The sequence below is a fragment of the Anser anser genome (genome assembly GCF_964211835.1).
Source record: "Anser anser genome assembly, chromosome: Z".
Lineage (NCBI taxonomy): Eukaryota > Metazoa > Chordata > Aves > Anseriformes > Anatidae > Anser > Anser anser.
Genome location: NC_139723.1, coordinates 40,922,938 through 40,949,032, shown reverse-complemented (window position 1 = coordinate 40,949,032; position 26,095 = coordinate 40,922,938). Strand labels below are relative to the sequence as shown.

Sequence of the window (26,095 nt, the reverse complement as noted above, 5' to 3'; positions counted from 1 at the left end):
TATATATATATATATATTATGCCTGGCTATCGGCTCTTCAGGAGGGACAGGCAGCACAGAAGGGGTGGTGGCGTGGCTCTCTACATTAGAGAATCTTTTGATGTTGTGGAACTCCAGGCTGGGAATGATAAGGTTGAATCCCTGTGGGTTAGGATCCGTGGGAAGGCCGGCAAGGCTAGCATCCTGGTGGGGGTCTGCTATAGACCGCCGAACCAGGATGAGGAGACGGATGAGGAGTTTTATAGGCAACTGACAGAAGTTGCAAAATCGTCGGCGCTTGTCCTCGTGGGGGACTTCAACTTCCCGGACATATCCTGGAAACACAACACGGCACAGAGAAAGCAGTCTAGGAGGTTTCTGGAGAGCGTGGGAGATAGCTTCCTGACGCAGCTGGTCAGTGAACCTACCAGGGGTGGTGCCCCGCTAGACCTTCTCTTCACAAACAGAGAAGGACTGGTGGGAGATGTGGTGGTCGGAAGCTGTCTGGGGCAGAGTGACCACGAAATGGTAGAGTTCTCTATTCTTGGCGAGGCCAGGAAGGGGACCAGTAAAACTGCTGTCTTGGACTTCCGGAGGGCTGACTTTGAGCTGCTCAGGACGCTGGTTGGCCGAGTCCCTTGGGAGGCGGTTCTGAAGGGCAGAGGAGTCCAGGAAGGCTGGGCGCTCCTCAAGAAGGAAATCGTGATGGCACAGGAGCGGTCCGTCCCCACGTGCCCAAAGATGAGCCGGCGTGGAAGAAGACCGGCCTGGCTCAACAGAGAGTTGCGGCTGGAGCTTAGCAGAAAAAAGAGGGTTTATAATCTTTGGAAAAAAGGGCGGGCCACTGAGGAGGACTACAAGGATGTAGCGAGGCTGTGCAGGGAGAAAATTAGAAAGGCCAAAGCTCATCTGGAGCTCAATCTGGCTACTGCCGTTAAAGACAACAAAAAATCCTTTTACAAATACATCAACGCGAAACGGAGGACTAGGGAGAATCTCCATCCTTTACTGGATGCGAGGGGAAACCTAGTTACTAAGGATGAGGAAAAGGCTGAGGTGCTTAATGCCGCCTTTGCCTCAGTCTTTAGCGGCAATACCGGTTGTTCTCCGGACACCCAGTGCCCTGAGCTGGTGGAAGGGGATGGGGAGCAGGATGTGGCCTTCGCTATCCATGAGGAAATGGTTGGCGACCTGCTACGGAGCTTGGATGTGCGCAAGTCGATGGGGCCGGATGGGATCCACCCAAGGGTACTGAGAGAACTGGCGGAGGAGCTGGCCGAGCCGCTTTCCATCATTTATCGGCAGTCCTGGCTATCGGGGGAGGTCCCGGTTGACTGGCGGCTAGCCAATGTGACGCCCATCTATAAGAAGGGCCGGAGGGCAGACCCGGGGAACTATAGGCCTGTCAGTTTGACCTCAGTGCCGGGGAAGCTCATGGAGCAGATTATCTTGAGGGTCATCACGCGGCACTTGCAGGGCAAGCAGGCGATCAGGCCCAGTCAGCATGGGTTTATGAAAGGCAGGTCCTGCTTGACGAACCTGATCTCCTTCTATGACCAAGTGACGCGCTTGGTGGATGAGGGAAAGGCTGTGGACGTGGTCTACCTTGACCTCAGTAAGGCTTTTGACACCGTTCCCCACAACATTCTCCTCGAGAAACTGGCTGCTCGGGGCTTGGACTGGCGTACGCTTCGCTGGGTTAGAAACTGGCTGGATGGCCGGGCCCAGAGAGTTGTGGTGAATGGAGTCAAATCTGGTTGGAGGCCGGTCACTAGTGGAGTCCCCCAGGGCTCGGTACTGGGGCCGGTCCTCTTTAATATCTTTATTGATGATCTGGATGAGGGCGTCCAGTGCACCCTCAGTAAGTTTGCAGACGACACCAAGCTAAGTGCGTGTGTCGATCTGCTCGAGGGCAGGAAGGCTCTGCAGGAGGATCTGGATAGGCTGGAGCGATGGGCTGGTGTCAACTGCATGAAGTTCAACAAGGCCAAGTGCCGGGTCCTGCACCTGGGCTGCAACAACCCCAAGCAGAGCTACAGGCTGGGAGATGAGTGGCTGGAAAGCTGCCTGGCCGAGAAGGACCTGGGAGTATTGGTGGATAGTCGGCTGAATATGAGCCAGCAGTGTGCTCAGGTGGCCAAGAAGGCCAACGGCATCCTGGCCTGTATAAGAAGCAGTGTGGCCAGCAGGTCGAGGGAAGTGATTGTGCCCCTGTACTCGGCTCTGGTGAGGCCGCACCTCGAGTACTGTGTTCAGTTTTGGGCCCCTCGCTACAGGAAGGACATGGACGTGCTCGAGCGAGTCCAGAGAAGGGCGACCAAGCTGGTGAGGGGTCTGGAGAACAAGTCTTACGAGGAGCGGCTGAGGGAGCTGGGCTTGTTCAGCCTGGAGAAGAGGAGGCTCAGGGGCGACCTCATCGCTCTCTACAGTTACCTGAAAGGAGGCTGTAGAGAGGTGGGGGTTGGTCTATTCTCCCACGTGCCTAGTGACAGGACGAGGGGGAATGGGCTAAAGTTGCGACAGGGGAGTTTTAGGTTGGATGTTAGGAAGTACTTCTTTACTGAAAGGGTTATTAAGCATTGGAACGGGCTGCCCAGGGAGGTGGTGGAGTCACCATCCCTGGAGGTCTTTAAAAGACGTTTAGATGTAGAGCTTAGGGATATGGTTTAGTGGAGTACTTAGTGTTAGGTCGGAGGTTGGACTCGATGATCTTGAGGTCTCTTCCAACCTAGAGAAATCTGTGAATCTGTGAATCTGTGAATCTGTGAATATATATATATATATATAATAAAATAAAATAATAAAATAAATAAAATAAAAAATAAAATAATAAAATAAAAAATACAATAAAATACAATAAAATAAAATAAATAATGAGTTAAACTGGATGCTTTTGTAAACTGTACTAATATAGAACAAACTTGTGTCATTCTAAAATGACTAAATCAAACATAAAAATATGTTTCTGTTACTGTGTCTCTCTAAAATAAATAAAACAAGTATAAAAATGTATGATTCGGCTATTTAGTCTCACTAAAAATATTTATATATATATTAGGTATTATGCATATAAAAAGAGTTAGGTATTCTTATCTCTAGATGTCCAAGTTTAGTCTGTAGGAAACAAACAAAAAGATAAACAAAAAACACCTGCTTTTTCTATCTTTATTCAATGGTTGACAGTCTATGAGCCATCATAAAAACTAGAGACCTGGTACCTAAAATTCCCATTCATAATAGAGATTCCCTGAATAATTCAATACTAATATGTTCATTTTTTTTCACTAGATAGGATGACATACATATGGTCTTGGAGTGGGCCACAAATCAACCACAAGCCCACCTTCAGCCAATCATATTAATGGAGCCTTTTATAGCCAGATGTCTGCCCATCCAATGCCTGCCAAGAGCTGATATGTTCTTCCTCTTTTATTAAGTTACATGGAATGGAAAAGATATAGATTTGCATTTCAAATCCACTGATCTGTAAAAAATGCAGGAAGAATTACTTTACAAGAAATCTTGGAAGCATTGTTTATTATTAAGGTTATCAATTACTTCCAATTACAGTTCTCTGTTTCCAAGTATTTCAAGTTCTGACAGATATACAAGACTGAAATATTCCTTAGTTGTTTTAGGCTTATTTTTCTTTCTTCTTCTATCTTCTCCTTGTTCTTCTTCTCCTTGTTATTGTTGTTGTTGTTGTTCTGCTTCTTCATCTAGCAAAATCCTGTAGCAATTCTAAGATTTAGACCAGGATTTTCTAATTATTAGATGATTAATATGTGTCAAGAATATATACACATATATATATGTATATATCTCCTTATCAACCACAACATTTAGACGTCTTATAAATCTTTGCAAGCAAGATTTACTGCAAGATTACTGAAGAGTCTGGCTACATTGCTCCACTGAAGCAGTGGTGCTACTGAGATCTATGGGCTAACACTATGTACAGGAACTGGACTGAGGAAATCTGTTTTGCAGCTCATTTTCATTCTCAACAGCTTTATTTAGCAAATGCAAAAGCTGAAATTCAGTACAGAAAGGCAAGAGTTGGATCAAAGATGAGAAGTTTGTATTGGGACAAAGAGCTCCACTGTGATTTGAAATGGACTTCAGTCAAAGACATTTAACACAACTACATCAGATCAGACATATATCATAGAATCATTAAGGTTGGAAAAGACCTTCAAGGACTTGTGTTCTAGGCCCTTCACCAGCTTTGTAGCCCTTCTCTGGATATCTTCCAGGGCCTTGATGTCTTTATTGAAGTGAGGGGCCCAAAGCTGAACACAGTACTCGAGGTGCAGTCTCACCAGAGCAGAATGTATATGATTGCTGGGCTGCTTTTCAGCATCTATCAGCAGTCATGTTCATCTGGAGAGTTCCCAGATAACTGGAGACTTACTAATGTGATGCCCATCTATAAGAAGGTTAATAAGGGGAACTACAGGCCTGTCAGCCTGACCTTGGTGCCAAGAAAGGTGATGGAACAAGTCATCTTGAAGGCAATCACGCAGTGTATGCAGGACCACTGGAAGATCTGGCCCAGTCAACATGGGTGCATGAAAGGCAAATCCTGCCTGACCAACCTCATCTCCGTCTATGACCAGGTGACCCTCCTGGTGGATGAGGGAAAGGCTGTTGACATAGACTACCTAGACTTCAGCAAGACTTTGACATGATCTCCCATAGTGTCCTCCTGAAGAAGCTGGCAGCCCTTGGGTAGGACAGGTATACTCTCTGCTGGGTGAAAAACTAGCTGGACAGCTGGGCCCAGAGAGTGGTGGTGAATGGAGTGAAATCCAGCTGGTGTCCAGTCACCAGTGGTGTTCCCCAGGGGTTGGTATTGGGGCCCATATTTTTAATATTTTTATTCATGATTTTGGTGAGGGAATTAAGTCCACCCTCAGTAAGTTTGCAGATGACACCAAGTTGGAGGGAAGTGTTGATTGACCGGAGGGTAGAAAGGCCCTGCAGAGGGACCTGGACAGGATGGGTTGATGGACAGAGGCCAATGGAATGAGGTTCAACATGGCTAAGTGCAGGGTCCTGCACTTTGGTCACAACAACCTCATGTAATGCTCCAGGCTTGGGGAAGAGTGTCTGGAAAGCTGTGCAGAGGAAAAGGATCAGGGGATGCTGATTGATGCTTGCCTGAACATGAGCCAGCAGTGTGCCCAGTTGGCCAAGAAGGCCAGTGGCATCCTGGCTTGTATCAGGAATAGTGTAGTCAGCAGGACCAAGGAAGTGATAGTTCCCCTCTACTCAGCTCTGTTGAGGCCACACCTTGAGTACTGTGTTCAGTTTTGGGCCCCTCACTGCAAGAAGGACACTGAGGCCCTGGAGTGTGTCCAGAGAAGGGCTCTAAAGCTGGTGAAGGGCCTGGAACAAAAGTCCTACAAGGATCACCTGAGGGAGCTAGGGTTGTTTAATCTGGAGAAGAGGAGGCTGAGGGGAGACCATATAGCTCTCTACAACTACCCAAAAGAAAGGTGTGGGGGGCTGGAGATCAGCCTTTTCTCACAGGTAACTAGTGATAGCACTAGAGGCAATGTCCTCAAGTTGCACCAGGGGAAGTTCAGGTTGGATATTAGGACAAATCTCTTCTCAGAAAAGGTGGTTAGGCATTGGAACGCGTTGTCCAGGGAAGCCATGGCATCACTGTACCTGGGAGTGTTTAAGGAAAGTTTGGAAGTGGCACTTAGGGATATGGTTTAGTGGGCAATATTGGTGGTATCTGGATAGTTGGACTAGATGATCTTAGAGGTCCTTTTGAAATTTAATGATCCTGTGATTCTATGAAATCTACCTTAGGAGAAGTTATATATTACATTCAAACCTATTTAGTCATCCTCTGAATAAGATAATGATCTTGAAAAAATCAATAGGAGTTCTCAAGAGCTTTTAGGGTTTGAAATTCAAATCAGAATTCTGAGTCTATTACCAAAATAATTTTGTGGAAAAAAAAAATGTTAAAGAGAAAGATAATTTTTACTACTGCCAAAGTCTCCACTAGGGATGAGAAGGACATAGTTTATTTACACCCTTGCCAGACAAGGCATCTTATTGCAATATTTAATCTTTGTAAAAGGACTCCAAAGACTGAAATAATAAATATTTTACCTAATAATGACCAAGAATTTTGGATAAATGAACTATCTTTATCCACTTTATCAACATTTCATCTTTGCTGATAAATTGAAGTGATCTCTGTTTTTTAAACATCCCAAATTTAACAAAATATTTGGAATGTTTAATACTAATGGGAACAGTATGCTACTATACAAATATAGCTAATAAAATTTTGAAATGTAAGCCAAATTTAAAATACATAATTAATATCATTGGTCAGGTTGGATTTTAATTCATGCATAGGTTTAAAAATATCCACACCTGTGATATCCAGTGCTGCCAGATGCGTGAAGAGAGGCACAAGTCTCCTTCTCTGGAGATATTCAAAACCCACCTGGATGCTACCGTGTGCAATGTGCTTTAGGTAATCCTGCTTGTCAGGGGGGCTGGACTAGATGCTTTTAAGAGGTCCCTTCCAACCTCAACTATTCTGTGATTCTGTGATCGTGTGTTTTTAAGATATGCACAAACCAGAACACGTTGACATTAATAGAACTTTAAGCAATGCTCACTTCTGATGACAGTTGTTAAATTTCATTAATTCTGTGAAGGTAATGTTAAAGAGTAATTGTAATAATTTAATAAAAAAAAATATAAATAATTGTGTAAATATACTTCATCTAAATATTTTCATTGTTACAGTTCAATTTTATTTGCATTGCTTTGTGAACAAGTAAAAGTTGTGTTAATTATTTTTAGAAATAGAGCAGCTAAAGTGTGTCTTTGATAATAAATTTAAAACAAAAACAACAACAACAAAAAACTCTTTTTGTGGTTGAGAGGAATAAACAAATTTACATCTGACAAGAAAAATCCTTTGTTTGAGGTTACTGTATGTTTGTACTTCTGTAGGATGTTTGAAGTTTAGAGTAATTTATAAAATTTGTAGAGTTTTGAATACAGTACAAAGTCATAAAGGTGCAAAAAGTGACCTAGAGTCATGTATTATATGTAATTTATTACATTAACCACTACCCTAAATATAGGTGCTTAAAGATTGTAACAGTATCTTAAATCAAACCAAATTCAGGACCGAGCAGGGAAGTGACAGAAACGGAAAATATATCTTATTATTAGAAATGTATTTTTTCTTGTTCTGCTTCAGCTGTTTTTCTACAACTTATGTTTGTTTCTTTTCATAAGATATGCAGTGGAACATTTGCATTTCTTTTAATGTATCTTTGCAGTATTTTACATCAAAAAACTTCAAGACATCCTAAAACATGTTTTGCTTAATGAGCCATGAGAATTTAAATTGACATTTTAGCTTCATTAATCATAATACTTCTGGGCAATGTATACAGTGTTGTTTTGCTTAATCCTTTCTTAAGACTTTTTTTTTTTTTTTTTTTAAGATTCTAGACCTTCAATGACTTCTCACAAATACCTTGTTAATTTCAGATCTTTTTTTAATTTTTATTTTTTTACTAATAAATGTGGGACACATTATGCTACTAGGAAGAGTACTGCATTCTCTTTTTAAAATGACCACTAGTTGGCAAAATACACATCTTTAGAGGTCTTAAGAAAATTACCATTCCTGTAAGAAACTGATAGTGGAATACATCTTCCTTTCCTTAAAACTTTATGGCTTTACAGTTTGAAAACAAACAAACAAACAAACAAACAAACAAAAAACTAAAAATAAAATAACGATAATGATACTAATAAATATAATGATGATAAAAAAAAATCCACCTCATGCCTGTCACTAACAGATTGCAACATTGAGAAACTAAAAGCGAATTAAAACCACCTTCTCCCCCATCCACCCTCTTCTACCTCCTCTCTCCAAGAGGCACAGGGGAACAGGGAATGAGGTCTGCGTTTGGTCCATAAAACTGTCTCCACCACTCTTTTGTGGTCACTCTCTTCCTTTGCTCCTATGTGGGGTCCCACCCACAGGATTACGTTCTTCCCAAACTGAATTTGTGTGGGTTTTCCACAGGCAGCAACTTCCAAGAACTGCTCCAATATGGGTCTGTACTTCATACTTCATACTTCAAAAGCAAACTGGTCCAGCATGGGTGACAGGTCCCACCAGATCACATGCTCCTGCATGTACTCCTCTCCAAAGACTGCAGCACTGGCCCACAGCCTGCTCCAGCTCTCCATGACCTACAGTGTCCTTCAGGCCAGATACCCCTGCTCCACCACGGGCTCCACCATGGACTGTAGCGCGATCTCCTCTGCCATGGGACCCATGGGCTGCAGGGGGACAGCCTACTTCACCACGGGCATCTTCATAGGCCACAGGGGAACTTCTGTTCCATGCCTGGAGCACCTCCTGTCCTCCTTTTGCACTGACCTGGGTGCCTGCAGGGATGGTTCTCACTCCTCTCCCACTGCTATTGTGTAACATTTTATTTTTCCCTTTCTTAAATCTGCTCTCACAGAGACACAAACGACATAGCTCATTCGTTTGTCTCTGGCCAGCAGCAGGTCCCTTTTGGAGCCAACTGAAACTGTCTCTTATCTAAAATGGGGCGGCTTCTGGACTCCTCTCACAGTGCCTATTCCTGAAGCCTCCTGCTTCCAAGTCCTTGCCATGTAAACCCAATATAGCACATAGGAACTTAGGAGTAATGTATGAGTATGCAAGATATTTTTCATGTCACAAATCAAAAAAAAAAAAAAAAAAAAAAGTTTTCTTTGTCCATCTCTCCCAGGACTCCTAGGAGCTTATTTCCAGATTCATATTTGGAAACACTCTGACACGTGTTTTATTTTCAAAAACTGTGTTTTCAATAGAAGCGAGACTTTGTGAGTTACTGTTAAGCAGTTCTCCCTCTGGTATTCATGATATTGTAGAGCTGAGAACTGAAAAATAAGCAGGAGGAAATTGGCAAAGTTAGGACTGAACTGTGATTTCTGGCACATAAAATCATAACACCAAGAATTTCAGTGTGAATACTTGTAGGTTTGACCTAGTGTTAGGGTTGCAAGCAGCTGGGGCTGCCTTTTTCATGAGGACTTACACAGTGACTGACAAGAAGAATTTTCTAAATGTCAGAATTTTTCTTTACAGATGAGATTCCCAGTGCTGTTTCTGGCAGTAGCTCTCAAATCCTTTTATATGTCTTTTCTACTAAATTGTCTAATCTTTTCAAAAGTTATAAGACTAGAAGAGACACAGTTATCTCCATAACTTCCTACTTGCTGACACAGTTTTTCTTATATGGTTACAGAGGTACTTCTGGCCTTTAATCCAGCTTTCAGACTGCCTAGATTCAATACCACAGTTGAACTACCAGATACTCAAACCAGATCTGAAGTCACTGCACCTTGTAAGAATAGACCCTGCAGGTACAGAATATTGTATCATGAAAACAATTATCAGAACAAAGATCCTTACCCCAGAGTCTTTCTAAAAAAATTGAATCTTACCTGGAGCTTATTCAGGTTTTGGTGCTGCTGAGCTTTTGAATCCTCATTGAATCAAAAGAGACAGTATTTTCATCCATGTCATAAATGTTGCCTAGTGTCAATAGCTGTCTGTCCCCCATTTTTGTTATTATTATTTTTTTCCCAACATGCTTAATCTTTATTTATTTATTTACCTATTTATTTATTTATTCCCTCACAGCATTGGTAATTGTAACAACCAGTCAAACAGTCAGACAACACACATTATAGAATCACAGAATCATTAAGGTTGGAAGAGACCTTCAAGATCATCTGATCCAACCATCACCCTACTACCAATGTCACCCACTAAAAAAATGTCCCTAAGCATTGGGTCCAATCTTTCCTTGAACACCCCCAGGGATGGTGACACCACCACTTCTCTGAGCAACCCGTTCCAATGTCTGAGTACTCTTTCTGAGAAGAAATGTCTCCTAATTTCTAACCTAAACCTCCCCTATCTGCAAGAAGAGGTTGACCCCCAAACCCCCACACCTTCCTTTCAGATAGTTCTAGAGTGCAATATGGTCTCCCCTGAGCTTCCTCTTCTCCAGACTAAACAACCCCAGTTCCCTCAGTTGCTCCTTGTAGGACTTTTGTTCCAGGCCCTTCACCAGCTTTGTGGCCCTTCTCTGGACATGTTCCATGGCCTCAGTGTCTTTCTGAGGGGCCTAAAACTGAACACAGTACTCGAGGTGAGTGAGGCTTCACCAGAGCTGAGTAGAGGGGAACTATCACTTCCTTGGTCCTGCTGACTACACTATTCCTGGTACAAGCCAGGATGCCATTGGTCTTCTTGGCCACCTGGGCACACTGCTTGCTCATGTTCGGCTGAGCATCAGCCAACACCCCCAGATCCTTTTCATCTGCACAGCTTTCCAGTCACTCTTCCCCAAGTCTGGAGCATTGCATAGGGTTGTTGTGACCAAAGTGCAGGATCCAGCATTTAATTTGTTGAACTTAATTCCAGTGAACTCTGCCCATTGATCCGGCCTATCTAAGTTAATCAGTAGGGCCTTCTGACCCTCTGAAATTTTTAAAAGTAAATAACAATTATTATAGTTTGGATTTTTATTTCAGATTTTTGTTTAGATCTAGTTTTTCAGACAGGATTATTTAGGGTAACAGTTCTTTGTGCTTATTTTTTATACCAAAACAATTTATTTTAAATTATCATTTTTAGCTATGTTTTTGTGAAATTTGGTCAGAACAATGTAAAATTACCACAAATCCCCATATAGATATATATCTACTGTTCCTTTGTATCAGAACAATTGTACATTGAAAGAGACAGAAATTAGAAATCAGAAAACTCTCTGCTGCCTACCTATCTCAGCAGTGGCTAAGCCAGTGGCATTCTACCAGACTGAATGTCAAACTATTTAGCACAACCTCTTTATGTCATCATGAAAATGGTACAGGGGACTATCAATGAGGGAGACATCTTACCATTATTTCATGCTTCAGGGAGATGGCAACCTCAGTGTGCAGTGACATATTCGCTTGGGTATCTTGGGTACCCACATCACCTCTATTCCGGACAATCTTTTACTAAAAGATTAGGTCTGTATTAGCTAAAAGAGATTATAAATATACTATAACCACTCAGTTTCTGACCTCAAAGTACGTGTGCACAGTTGGCTTTTGCAGTAGGTGTCATTCCATTCTGGCAATGGCCACACAACTTAAACACTTTAAGGAAAGTAAAAAATCAAATAAAATCATATCATATCAAATCAAGTCACATCAAATCAAACAAACAAAAAAACAAAACTGACAAAAAAGAACAAACAAAACAAACTTACAAAAAGGCTAAACTGAGACCTGTGCATAAATAAATAATAAATGTGTAAATAGTGCATCCTTTATGTGCTTTCTAGACATGGCCATGTTGAGTTCCATACACAACTTCTTTTGGCTATTCCAAAGCAGAGGGGAATAAATAAATAAATAAATAAATAAATAAATAAATAAATGTTAACATAGGAATATTATTAGTTTATTTTTCTTTTAAGCCTCAGCTACTAAATATTGAGCTGCATACTGATGAACTTCTATCTTCATTTAACATGGTTCATGAGGTAATGTACAATATATAAGGCACAGACCAAAGTTATATTTTATACTAACCATTATCAAGTACCAATGTGACATTATGAAGACAAAATTTCCTTTGTAACAGACCACAACAAAAGACAACATATAAATATATATTATTTAAGTTTTACGATCTTCCTGATGCCCTGTTTTATTAATTAGAGAGCCCCTAATTTTTAAATTCAAGACTGTCTGTAAAAGCTGCAAAATTTCATGAAGTACTTGACTTGTCATGCTGTTTATGGAAATTTCAGGTTCTTTTTCTTCATTTTTGTTTCAAAGGTGAGAGGCAATAAAAAGAACACTCAGGCTAAGGCTTTCTGGAATATCTGCATGCCCATAAATTATTTAGTTGTAGAAAATAAATAAAGGCCATTACTTTAATCTTCCAAATGATTCAAATATGAATTTTAAGATTTATTACAACAGATTCCTAAATGATGTTGATATTTAAAAATGCAAAATATTGAACTTTATATTACTCTATACCATATATTTTGTACTACTGAATTTTGTATAACATAATTTTTACTTATATTAAATAATAACGAGAAAAAAAAAAAAGAAGTATCAGCAAAGTCTCTAAAATGGCTACTATTTCAAACAACTGGAAAAAGTTCAGTAAAGTTCTACTCATTCCTTCCAAATAAATTCTAAATGAACCATAGCAGTTTTGTGTGATACTTGGCAATACAGTGGCAGTTAATGAAATTAATTACAACAGGGAAGAGGAGAGCAACATGCTGTTGTATGCTACATTGTAAAGTAGCATACTTTACACCAATTTTTTGGTTACACCCGTTCCCTTCCATCCTTTCCATTCACTACATTCAAATAATTTATTACAAACTATATGGCTATGAATCCCTCCCCCCCTCCAAAAATAAAAATAAAAATAAAAGATTGAGGAACTGAGAATACATTTTATTGTTCTCTGAAAATCTAAAGGAGACATAGTAGGGAATATACGTAGCTATAACGTAAGGTTATTTTACAACAATTTTCATGATCTAACACCATTTGCTATGCCTAACTCTTCTTACACAATAACATGAAACTTAGCTGAAAATTATTAATTGAGAATATAAATTATTTCAGTTTTAGAAGAAAAAACAAAATGATATGAGTGATAGAAAAAAAATGTTTTTTATCTTGCCTGGAGACAAATGGAATTTAATCGAAACTGCTAAGTAATAAAATTTAATTGGAAGTCTAATTTCAAAAAATGGCTGAAACAGGATTAGGTTGTGTGAGAAAGTTTAAAAAATGACTGAAAATATAAATATGCATTTTACATACCTAATGCCACTATATGGTGTATCTATGTATTGAAGGTATTACATCTAATATTGCATATATCTTTATTATTATATTTTTTTAATATATATTGAATAAAATTATATTACCTGAAGAATTCAGGATACTTTACTTCTATTTACTTGCACAGCAAAAAGATGAGACATAGTCAAGTCAATGTAACCTTCCAGAAGTTAGTCATACTTTAGGTATTAGTCAATTTTACATAATGACTCCTTTACTTCCCAAAGTTATACTTTTTATAAATGTCTAATTTAATTTCATCTCGTCTGGATTCTTTTCTGAAATGGTTCAGCACAGGATTTTCTGCATCTTTAAGATATTTAAAGATGTAGATAAGAATGCAATATAATATGTATAATATAAGATTATGAACATAATAGGGTTTATTTGAATTGTCTGTATTTTTGACCCTTCCTGTGGGATATAGTGACTATAGAGATATTCATAAAAATGTCACCATTTTGCACAGTTTTGGGACAAATTCTGACTAGGAATTCTGAGTTCTCTGACCAGAAATAATTGGTATGGCAGTACTGTCCCTCTGTTATGGCAGTAAGAAGAGGAGGATCACTGTAGAATGTTGTATGCCAGTAAAATGAGAGCTAATTGAAGCTAAAGAAAAACATTTTAAAGGAGTTGGAAGATACTTTAAGTTTTCATGCCACATTTTCACATTAAAGTCTCTGGATCTTTCGTACAGTGTTACAGGAAGAATGTTTTATATTTTTTTATTAATTTCCTTTCCACTGAATAATTAAGGAATCCTTAGGGGACTGGAATTTAAGAAATTAAAATTGTTTTGGCAGTACAATTAAAATTAGTCAAGTGTACATGGGTAATTTCCTAAACTTTTAATTTAGAAGATTAACCAAAATCTCTAATTTTGGCCTGTTTAACAATAAGCAGATGCTTCTGAAGTTTGTTTCATTTATTAGCAACAGAATGTCACTCCCTCTGACCTTGAATGAATTGTAATAAATTCACCTTTTTCATTTATGTTTGGTCTTTTTTTCAGCACATTCAAGTTCATTTCTAGAAGTATTTGAATATGATATCTCAATGCATTTTTAATATATATATTATTTTATATATTATTTATATATTATTTTATATATTATATTATTATTATTTTAATATATATATATTTTATACATATATATATATTTAATTCCCATAGCTATATTTCAGGTAGAAATAGAATCCCAAACAACTACAGGATTTTTCCTGCTTTTTATGTGCTTTTCATTATCATTTTGATTTCCTATTCTTCCGGTGTTCTCACAGATGAAATAGCTCTGGTTGAAACCTTTTGTTATGCTTTGTTATGCTTGAATGGATTTTGATTACAAAGCTGGAATTCAGCTTCTGAAAATAACTGTATGAATATTCCTAACTCCTCATAAATGTTCATGAAAGGACAATGCTTTGTACATACCTGTAAATATTTTATACTATTTGCTTACTCCACTTGCGAATAATTTACTACTCTCTTACTACACATTTTTGAAGTATCAGAATTACAATAAAAAAAAGTCGATTTTACTTTATACAATAATGAAATGTTGTTGTTTCAGATCTTGTCTTCACTGAAGCTGAAGTCAATCTGATCATTTCTTAAAACTCTTCCAGTACAACTACATAGTGCAGTAAATAGCACAGCATACATAATTTTGTTTATGCCCATAAGTTATCCTTTAAGAGTTTAAAACAGGTATTAAGGACAGTTTCTATAGCAAAAGTAAAGTTGTTCAATGATAGTAAAAAATATTTAATAATTAATATTCTGGGCTGTTAAAAAATAAAAATCAATGATTTCTCCCTCAGAAACTGACAATACTTCGAATGGACTTTCACTGACAATACAGCAGTATGCATCATCTGGTCTTTTACGTGTTAGTCAATGTAGCCATTGATTATCTTATTCAGTTTAAGAACAAAAGATTCAGAATGCTACTTTTGTCCTTTTCTCTACAGACCTGTTGAAATCAAGTAAATCGTAAAAATCTAAGCTATGATGTTAGCTGGATCAACTTAGATTTGCACAATGTTTACCATCAGATTAGATCTTTTTCATTCTATTTTCTTACTACCAGATTTAATTATTTTTATTTGCATATTAATGAAATTGAGAGAGTAATCTCTTTTCAATTACCTTTTGGTGACTAAAAAAACTCGATGCTACTAAGGTTTTGATTTTGCTTTTTATTTTAAATTTCAGTATTTATTCAGTTTGTGCATGTCAAACAATTTCTAAAAAAAAAAAAAAAAAAGTATTTGTCACTAATCAATCTTTTTTTTCTTATTCCATGAGAAATGTTCTTTTTTCCATTTCAACCTACATAATGCAAGTTCTTAAAAAGTGGTTAAACTACAAGGATTGTCTCTGTACTAAGAATACCCTATTCAGTGAAATGGTAAGATGTGATAGGGTGAACATTAATGCGAGGGGGGGAGGGGGGGAATGCAGTTCCATATGCACACCGGAGAAAAAAGTTACTCTTTTTTTCTCTTTTTTTTTTTTTTTTTGGTAAATCTTAATGTATTCAAGTTTCTAGGCCACTTTTGAGTATCTGGCTACATAAGTTGACAGCATAATTAAAATATATGGGCTACTTCCCACTTCAGGGAAAAAGAAAGCTGTAAACTAGATTTTTTGGCTACTTAATAGCTTCTGTATTTAATTTTCTTCTGTCATATTCTAAACCGAAGTATTAGTGTATGAATGGCAATCACAGCCAAATCCCTGTCCAGCTCATTTAGCTGCACAGATATAAGGTATGCTTGTCAGGCAATTGTTTTCTGAATTTTTACCTGATTTTACAAAAGATCATTAATTCAAAGGCAGCCCAATGTTCTTGGGTGAAGGGTTCACAGCCCCATGAATAACTATTTTCCACTGGGATTGGAATGGTGAATGAAAGGATTTTATGTATGTACAAAGAACAATACTGATCAGACTGCAGTCAAAAACAGAAGAACCCCTGCCTTTAACAATGACGCAATCTTCTCCTGTTTGACAGAGAGCTCTTCCACAGGTCATTGTTGGAAAATAATATTTCAATAAACATTCTGTATTTCCAGATGAAGCAATGTAATGCCAAACTTCAGGTGAATATTCATCATAAAGGTTATTGACAATGATTGGAGAGAAACACAATGGAGCAAGTTAGATGTTGGTACTCGCGGTTTCTAACACTAGTCATAATAGGTGTGCTCTCAGTGCTGGTCACTTTTTTCCTTGTTTTGGGATGCTTAATAGCTACCTGTATAGAAGTATGTGTTGCCTATCTAATTTATGAGGAAAAAAAAAAGAAAATAAAAAATCCTTAAATGCTTCTATCTCTGCCTTTTTCAAGTCTTTTGAAGATCTGACAGCATAACCACTTAAAAATTATGTTCTCTATTTTCTCTTTGTTGTTGTAGGTTTTTTTTTTTTTTCATTTTGCATCAAAAGATTGAAAACAATCAAACAAACAAACAAACAAACATCTCCCCACTATATTTTTTTTTCTTCCTTATGTTCACAGTGGTGGAATTGGCATTAAAAAAAAAATAAAAATCTTAATGAGTAAAAAACTCCTTTTATCTGTTTGTACATACAAAAGATTCCTTGCCTCTTTTTGCCAAACAACATGCTAAAGAAATAATAGTATATTGCTGGTTTAGCGCAGATCACAGATTCATTCATAATCATAACTTCGTAGGATACAGTTTCTATCTGAGAAGTAATGACTGAGGTCATACACCATAATTTCTTCTAAGCATTTAATTTTATAACCCACTTTGTTAAAATGATTATTTCAATAGCGCAATTGATTACCATATCTACATCCTTTTGCCTTATTGGCAGGATTATTTTCTATTTCACCAATCCTTATGTTATTTATGCATTTCATCATAAATGATTTGTATTTACTTGTAATAATTAACACAAGTAATGAATAAAGATGGGCTTAAAGTTTCTCCAGAATTTCTGTGGAAACACCTTTATATAGTAACAATAAATATTTTTGAGATCAGCCAGCTAGATCTTAATCCATATAATTGGACTGTATTGATATTTTGCTGTTATTTAAAGTTAGAATGTCATGCAAAATTTAGCCAAAATTCTATAGAAGCCCACATATCCCTGCATTTCTGAGTTATGTATCAATAATCAAAGTTACATATAAATCGGGGTGTTTTGTTATTTGTTGTTGTTAAGGTCTACTTTTCCATTAAAAATATTTAACTTTCATTAGCTATTTTCCTTTTATTTAATTCTTTTTACTTGCATCTTGTATTTTCTATTATTTCAAGCCTTCCATTATTTCAGGCAGAACTGATGTAATGGCAACTACTTTAGCACTTACCAGGAGTATTTTATTGTCTGTACTTATGTATTGAATATTTGTAAATCTTCAGGAAACTAATACACCAATATTAATGCAAAGTTTTCAGAACATTTAACAATTTATTCTTAGATGTTTTCACTTTCTTTGGCAGTCAATGAACCGAAAATCCCTTTTTCTGTCCTCATATAATTCAAGCACATTACATTTTTCCTTTATAAACAAAGACATGAAACTTACAGGTATTCTGTGCTTATAACATCATAGTTAGCTGTTCTACTAATATGTCTGTGTTGTACCTTTTATTCAGTCTTTATTTGAAATCCATACTTTATTATTTTTTTTCTTCAAAAAATGTAGCTTTCTTTCCCCAGTTCCTTTATAATTTCCTATCAATTTATTAAATTCAAAACTATATGGTTAAAGACCTATTCTGTTCTTCAGTGTAACCTCAAATATTCCTTTTCTGGTTAGATTCTTGGTAATTTCTACCCTGTATTTGGTGACTGAAACAGTGTATGTTTATTTACAGATTTATTTTATTTCTCTACTGATGAATTATGACAGTTTGACTTCTAAACAATTTGTGTAAAAGCACTCTACTTTTTCTGTTTAAACTGTGTTCAAATTTCCCTAATTTTGATAGTTTAAAAAACAAGTGCACTATTGAACTGGGATAATCTACTTTTCTAAATTGAATTTGCTAGAAGGTCAAAATCACTCCCCTCCAAACACTAATAACATATCAATCTAATTCACATTCTTCTTGAACAGAATGCTTAATATCAAGTAATAATTCTCTAAGTGCAAAAATTAAAAAAAATAAGAGTAATTTATTTAAGAATAATTTATTGAAGTCCAAATATATTTTTCGTCTCGTCCCATCAACACAATTCTACAGAATCATTTTTAATTGAACCAAAAAGAACCTAACCAAACAGTCTGATTACTAAGCCAAATAAAATGTTTTGAACATGCAATATGAATAAGACATTCTGATCTTTACTCTGTTGAGTACTGTGACCCTGAGATAGACAAAAAGAGAAAACAGCGAACTAGCAGTCTTATAATTGGGCATCCTACTGCTTTGTATCTACATGAGGTAGATAGATGCCAGAGGTAAAGCCATGATCATTTATAATGTACATATTCCTTAGAGGACAATGTGACGGAAAAGATAATTCTAAAAAATGCATGGTACAAACGATTTCATAGTACACAAAAAGAGCCAAATGGCTGGGTAGATGAGGGGAGAGCAGTGAATGTGGTCTACCTTGACTTCAGCAAGGCTTTCGACACTGTCTCCCATAACATCCTCATAGACAAGCTCAGTAAGTCTGGGATAGATGTGTGGACAGTGTGGTGGATTGAGAACTAACTGAACGGCAGAGCTCAGAGGGCTATAATCAGAGGCACAGTCTAGTTGGAGGTCTGCAGGTAGCAGCGTCCCACAGGGGTTGGTACTGGGTCCAGTTTTGTTCAACGTATTCATCAATGACCTGGATTACGGAAAAGAGTGCACCCTCATCAAGTTTGCTGATAACTCAAAACCTGATGAATGTCTGATACCCCAGTTGGCTGTGCTGCTATTCAGAGGGACATGTACAGGCTGAAGAGTTGGGTGGAGAGGAACCTCATGAAATTTAACAGAGACAAGTGCAGGGTCCTTCACCTAGGGAAGAATAACCCCGTGTACCAGTCAGTACAGGTTGGGGGCTTACCTGCTAGAAAGCAGCTCTGTGGAGAAGGACCTAGGAGTCCTGGTGGACAGTAGGTTAACTATGAGAGCAATGTGCCCTTGTGGCCAAGAAAGCTAATGGTTTCCTGGGGTGCATTGGGAAAAGTGCTGCCAGCAGGTAAAGGGAGGTGATCCTTCCCCTCTACTCAGTCTTGGTGGGTCCTCACCTGGAATATTGTGTCCAGTTCTGGGCTCCACACTACCACAAGATCAAAGAACTATTAGAATGAGTCCAGAGGAGGACCATGAAAATGATTAGGGGGCTGGAGCACCTGTCACATGAGGAGATGCTGAGAGAGCTGGGGCTGTTTAGCTTAAGGAAGAGAAGACTGGGAGGGGATCTTACCAATATGTATAAATATCTGAAGGGGGTGTGTTGGCCCTCTTCAGATAGGGCCAAACTCTATTCATTGGTGCCCAGAAACAGGACAAAAGGTAATGGGCACAAATTGAAACATGGTAAGTTCCATTTGACTATGAGAAAATACTTTACTATAAGGGTAATGGAGAACTTGAATAGGCTGCCCAGAAAGGTTGTGGAGTGTCCTAGTCTGGAGATATTCAAAACGCACCTGGATGTGATCCTGTGCAATGTGCTCTAGTTCACCTTGCTTGGCAATGGGGTTGGAATAAATGTCCTCTAGAGGTCCCTTCCAACTTCAACCATACAGTGATTCTGTGAAATGTAAATAAGTTTTTACATGTACATTTTAGGAAGATTAATATTTTTTAGGAAGATACAGTTTAGTGAGAACTCAGATGTTAGGTAAGATTTTTAGAGCACATATTACTCCAAATTAAGCTAATTCCTTTCACAATATACAATTTTCATTAATACAACAACTTCATTCAAAACAGGTTGCACATCAAATTTGTACACTGGGATAATCCAGTTAAGTTAGGATATTCCTTCTTTGCTACACATTTTCTGGCTGTGAGTACATAGCAGATCATCACCATTACCCACTCTAATTGAAGAGCAAGTTCAAGATCACCTGATGAAAATAAACACATACAAGTCTATGGGGCCTGATGACATGCATCCCAGGGTCCTGAAGGAATTGGCTGACGTAGTTGCCAAGCCTCTCTCAATCATATTTGAAAAGTCCTGGCAGTGAGGTGAAGTCCCTGGTGACTGGAAAAAGGGAAATGTCAGTCCCGTTTTAAAAAAGGGCAGAAAGTGGATCTCGGGAACTACAGACTGGTGAACCTCACCTCTGTGCCTGGCAAGATCATTCAACAGATCCTCCTGGAAGCAATATCAAGGCACATGCAGGACAGAGGTGATCCAGGACAACCAGCACGACTTCACCAAGGCTAAATCATGCCTGACTAATCTGGTGGCTTTCAACAATGGAGAGACTGCGTCAGTTGACAAAGGAAGACCGAATGATGTCATCTACCTGGACTTCTGAAAGGCCTTTGACATGGTCTCACATGACATCGTGGACACCAAATTGGAGAGATACAGATTTGATGGGTGGACTATTCAGTGGATAAGGAATTGGTTTGAAGGTTGCACCTAGAAAGTGGTAGTCAATGGCTCTATATCTAAGTGGAGGCTGGTGACAAGCAGTGTCCTTCAGGGGTCTGTCCTGGGAGCAGTACTGTTTAATAGCTTTATCAATGACATAGACAGTGGGATTGAGTGCACCCTCAGCATGTTAGCAGATGACACCAAGCTGAGTGGTGCGGTTGTTATGACAGAAGGAAAGGATGGCATCCAAAGGGGCCTGGAGAACCATAAGTGGTCCCATGTGAACCACATGAGGTTCAACAAGTCTAAATGCATCTGCACCTGGGCCAGAGCAGTCCTGGACATGAGCACAGACTGGGAGAAGAACTCATTGACACCAGCCCTGCAGAGAAGGATTTGGGAGTTCTGATGGATCAAAAGCTCAAAATAGTGTACTTGCAGCCCAGAAGGCCAGTTGTATCCTGGGCTGCACCAAAAGAGGAGTGGCCAGTATGAAAACGGAGGTGATTGTGTCCCCCTCTATTCTGCCCTACTGATGCCCCGCTTGGAGTACTGTGTTCAGGTCTGGTGCCCCCAGCACAAGAAGGATGTGGATCTGTTAGAATGGGTCCAGAGGAGGACCATGAAGATGATCAAGGGGCTGGAGCACCTCTCTCGTGAAGAAAGGCTGCAAGTTGGTGCTGTTCAACCTAAAGAAGAGAAGGCTCTGGGGTGACCTCACTTTTCAATACTTCAAGTGGGTTTCTGAAAAAAGTGGAGAGCAACTATTTGCTCAGTCAGATAATGACAAGACAAGAGGGGATGGTTTTAAACAAAAAGAAAGGGAATTTATATTAGAGGTTAGGAGGAAATTCTTTACTCAAGGTGGTGAAGCACTGAAAGAGATTGCCCTGAGAGGTTGTGGATACCCCATCCCTGGAGGTGTTCAAGACCAGGTTGGACAAGATCCTGGGCAAGGTGATCTTGTGGTTGGCATTCCTGCCCATGTCAGGGGGGGTGGAACTAGATGATCTTTAAGGTCTCTTCCAACCCAAGCCATTCTATGATGATTTTATGATCATAGAATGGCTTCTGTTGGAAGGGACCTTAAAGATCACCTAGTTCCACACCCCCGCCATAGTCAGGGATGCCACCCACTAGATCAGGTTGTTCAGGGCCTCATCTAACCTGGTCTTGAACACCTCCAGGGATGGGGCATCCACTACTTCTCTGGGCAACCTGTTCCAGTGCCTCACCACCATCTGAGTGAAGAATTTCCTCCTAACATCTAATCTGAATCTCCCCTCAACCATTGTTCTGTCATTCTCTGTCCAAGAAAAAGTTGCTCTCCATCATTTTTATAAACCCCCTTTAAATATTGAAAACTGCAATGAGGTCCCCCTGGAGCCTTCTCTTCTTTAGACTGAACAGCTCTCTCAGCCTTTCTTCATAGGAACTTTGCGCCTTTCCTCTGGACTTGTTCTAACAGGTCGACATCCTTCTTGTTCTGGGGGCCCCAGAGCTGGATGCAGTACTCCAAGTGGGGCCTCACAAGGGCAGAGTAGAGCAGGATAATCAATTCCCTGACCTGCTGGCCAGTCCTCTGTTGATGCAGCCCAGGATGCAGTTGGCCTTCTGGGTTGGAGGTGCACACTGCTGGTTCATGTCAAGCTTTTTGTCCACTAGTCTTTTCCCCCAGGTCTTTCCCTTCAAGGCTGCTCTTGATGAGTTCTGCTCCCAGGCTGTACTCACGCTTGGGATTGCCCCAACCCAGGCGCAGCACCTTGCACTTGGACTTGTTGAATCTCATTAGGTTCATGTGGGCCCATTTCTCAAGCTTGTGTAGGTCCCTTTGGATGGCTTCCCTTCCTTCTTTTGTATCACTGCACCACTCAGCTCAGTGTCATCTGCAAACTTTTTGAGGGTGCACTCGATCCAACTGTCTATGTCATTGATAAAGGTATTAAACAGTACCGGTCCCAGGACTGACCCCTGAAGGACACCACTCATCACTGGCCTCCACCTGGATAAAAAGCCATTGATCACCACTCTCTGGATGTGACCTTCAAACCAATTCCTTATCCACTGAATGGCCCACCCATCAAATCTGTATCTCTCCAATTTGGAGATGAGGATGTCACACAGAATCACAGAGATACAAGAATGGACATATTTTTGTTATTGCAAAGTATTGCTATAAGTTGATTTTGTTACATACTTATCAACTATATATATTGATGTAAAATATAGTATTTAAATTTAATAGGGTAAACAAGTGTGGTGGTTATACCCAGCTGAGCAGCCGAGCTTCACCACAACCACTCTCTCGCTCCTCCTCTTCAAAGGGAAAGGGGGAGAAAATACGACGAAAATAGCTCAAGGGTTAAGATAAGAACAGGGAGATTACAATTATCGTCATGGGCAAAACAGACTCAGCATGAGGAGGTTGATGAAATTTTTTACCTATTACTAGCAGACTGGAACAATGAGAAACAGAAAAACAAACTAAAAACACGTTCTTTCCCATCCACCCTCTTCCACCTCCTCCCCTGAGTGGCTCAGGGGAACGGGGAATGGTGGCTGCAGTCTGTGGTATTTTGTCTCCACTGCTCCTACACAGCCACTCTCTCCCCCTGCTCCAACATGAGGTCCCTCCCATGGGATACAACCCTTCCTGAACTGATCCTGCATGGGCTTCCCACAGGCAGCAGCTCTTTAAGAATTGTTCCAGATACGGGTCTGTATCACAGGATCCATTCATCAGGAACAAACTGCTCCAGCACGGGTCCCCCACAGGCAGCAGCTCCTGCCAGATCACCAGCTCCTACGTGGTCTACTCTCCATGGGCTACAGGTCTGACCTGGAGTCTCCTCCGGCAGGGGTTCTCCACTGGCCACAGCCTCCTTCAGGTCAGATCCGCATGCTCCACCATGGGTTCCACCACAGGCTGCAGCCTGTAGATCTGCTCTGCTGTGGTACACCATGGGCAGCAAGGGGACAGCCTGGTCCACCAGGGGCCTCTCTACAGGTGGCAGCAGAACTTCTGCTATGGCGCCTGGAACACCTCCTGCCCTCCTTCTGCACTGACCTGGGTGTCTGCAAAGCTGTTTCTCACTCCTCACTCTTCCAGCTGCTGTGGTGCAGCAGTTTTTTCCCTTTCTTGAATCTGATCTCAGAGATGTGAAAACAACACCATCCATTGGTTCAGCTCTGGGCAGCAGCGGGTCCCATATTGGAGCTGGCTGAAACTGGTGCTTACCTAACATGGGGCGGCTTCTGTACTATTCTCTCAGAGGCCTCCCCAGCAGTCCCTGCTACCAAAGCCTTGCCACGTAAACCAAATACAACAGGTTTATTTGAATGGCTCTAAATAACCAGTACAGTTCTTATTGTCTGTATTAATGCTGAGTTATTAAGGTTAGGTTGTGATCTAAGACATCGCATGTTAAGCGTGTTTTCTTTACCTCTGAACTAATTTCTTCATTTCCTCATGGGTAATAATTAAACAGAAGTCAGTGTCCCCAGCAACTCATTCTTAGAAAAGCCAGTATAGTAGTTTCAGCCAATTTTTGCTCTTGTTCTCAGTTTACTAATTATCAGAAAGTTGAGCTTTAAAATGTCCTTGAACATAGTCTACACTTGGGTCATAGCTTACAAACAACAGACATGATTCATAACAGTAACATATGTTCTTGGATATCTAAACTAAATTCATTTCAACCTGAAGTTTAGCTGTTTTGCCATAACTTTAAAACAGAATATTATTTTTAGGTATGTCATCAGTGGGATTTTATTTACCAATAATATATATTACCAGATTTTAATAAGATCCTTCCTAAAGATATTTATTCATCCTTAGCATTAGCACTTTGATGTTAAGACCAAGAACCTCATTGGTATGGTGAGAAAAAAAAAAAAAAAAAAAAGGAAATCTTATGTTATTGACAGGAATAACTGAGCTCCTGGACACTTGGCTAATGAAGCTGACTATTGAGATTTCTCAGTATTTCAAAGTTAATTCAAACTTAATTTAATCTTTTTAATGTTCAGTGTAGTTACATTTGTCTTTAATGTGACTTTTTAACTCATTATAAAATAGACCACCAACACAGCACAAAGTTTAACGTGATGCATCTTGACAGTTTAAATTCCTTTTTTTTCTTTTTTTTTTTCTTTTTTTTTCTTTTTTTTCTTGTCGGAATTTATATCAGCAAACAGATACTGTATGAACCTTCAGAAGAGATGTCTTTCACAGAGAAAATATAATAAGACTTTTGTCATTAGGAACAGAAAACATATCTACACTACTTAGAAGAAATTCTTCATATAGTAAACTTAACATTAAATATAAGATACTAGTTCCTTCAGCTAAAATGAACAGTCTCTGGAACTGCTGTGAAAAATGATCAAGTATAATAGAAAACATCTAACAAACTTTAAGGGCATTTAACAAAAGAAAAAATATCTTATAATTGTTCTGAAATTTTTAGTCTAAAGTGACTGAAACTCTACGTTTAATTAGTAAATCAGAAAAAATTTGGAGGTGATATTGTGCTGTCAGCACATTAATGTAATATAACTAATAACTTAATAGCAAGGTTTCTTTTCCTTTACTAAAAAATTGGGCCATATGATAGTTAAATATTTTCCCACAGTCTCAGTGAATAATAAAATAATAGATTCATTGAAAAAATAAAATTACAATAATTAGGATCTTAAATTTCCAAGAAAAATATAAAACATTTTCTAAAACCTATTTTCTAAATATCTAATCCTAACTTTCCAACTGGAATATGCATTTATCTCTAATTCCTTACACAAAGACATGAAATTACACTCATATCTTTGCATTTCCTCTATTTCTCCTCTATGAGAAAAGAGATTATTTGCATTATTTTATTCTATTTTATTTTGCTTAGAAACAAAATTGTTTTAAAAAGATGTTTTTGGAATAAGCACAAATATATGTCCAAAACTGTCTACATTTAATGCTGGAAAATCACATGAAGATTTCAGATTCATTCAGGAAGAATCCCTTACATGAAAATTAGTAAAATCTTCACAAAATTTTGCCACAAAGAAAACTAAATGTAGTGAGTTATTTCAGATTAACTGTTTTACCTTTCCACTCTCGTTAAAATAATAAATGTTAGTCTCTACTGCCTCAGTATCCCCAAACACGCTCACTATGCATCATTTCCACTTTGTACACAGGTAAGAAAATGCTGTAATTTTATTTTATTTTATTTTATTTTATTTTATTTTATTTTATTTTATTTTATTTTATTTATAAAAAGCAAACATCAATCAACCAATACTGTGCACTCACCCTCTCTTCGATTGAGCCTTGCAAATCCAGGGCTGTGACTGCTAGACAGCTCTGATGAACTACTGAATGATGACTGAGGCAAACCAGACACCAACTGATCATCACAATTATCTGTCAGTGAAAAATATCAAGTTTAGGTTAGTGAAGTGAACACCCACTTACTGGAACTGTAACTGATAGAACAACAGTAAAATATTTGAATTAAACCTGTATCTGATAGAAGCACATCTCAAAACATTTTTCATTTCTCTAAGTAAAATATAAGTATCTGTACTTAAGCAGCAATTCCCATTCCCTCC

General features: G+C 38.8%; 1 protein-coding gene across 5 annotated transcripts in view; it reads right to left on the bottom strand.

The window, feature by feature from the left end:
* CNTNAP4 (contactin associated protein family member 4) overlaps positions 1-26,095 on the bottom strand; it is a 270,899-nt gene that overhangs the window by 185,643 nt on the left and 59,161 nt on the right. For all 5 annotated transcript variants that reach the window (XM_083819196.1, XM_083819200.1, XM_083819197.1 and 2 more), the window contains exon 2: positions 25,797-25,907. In XM_083819196.1, coding sequence (XP_083675322.1) covers positions 25,797-25,907 — 111 coding nt within the window. The remainder of the gene's footprint in view (positions 1-25,796; positions 25,908-26,095) is intronic.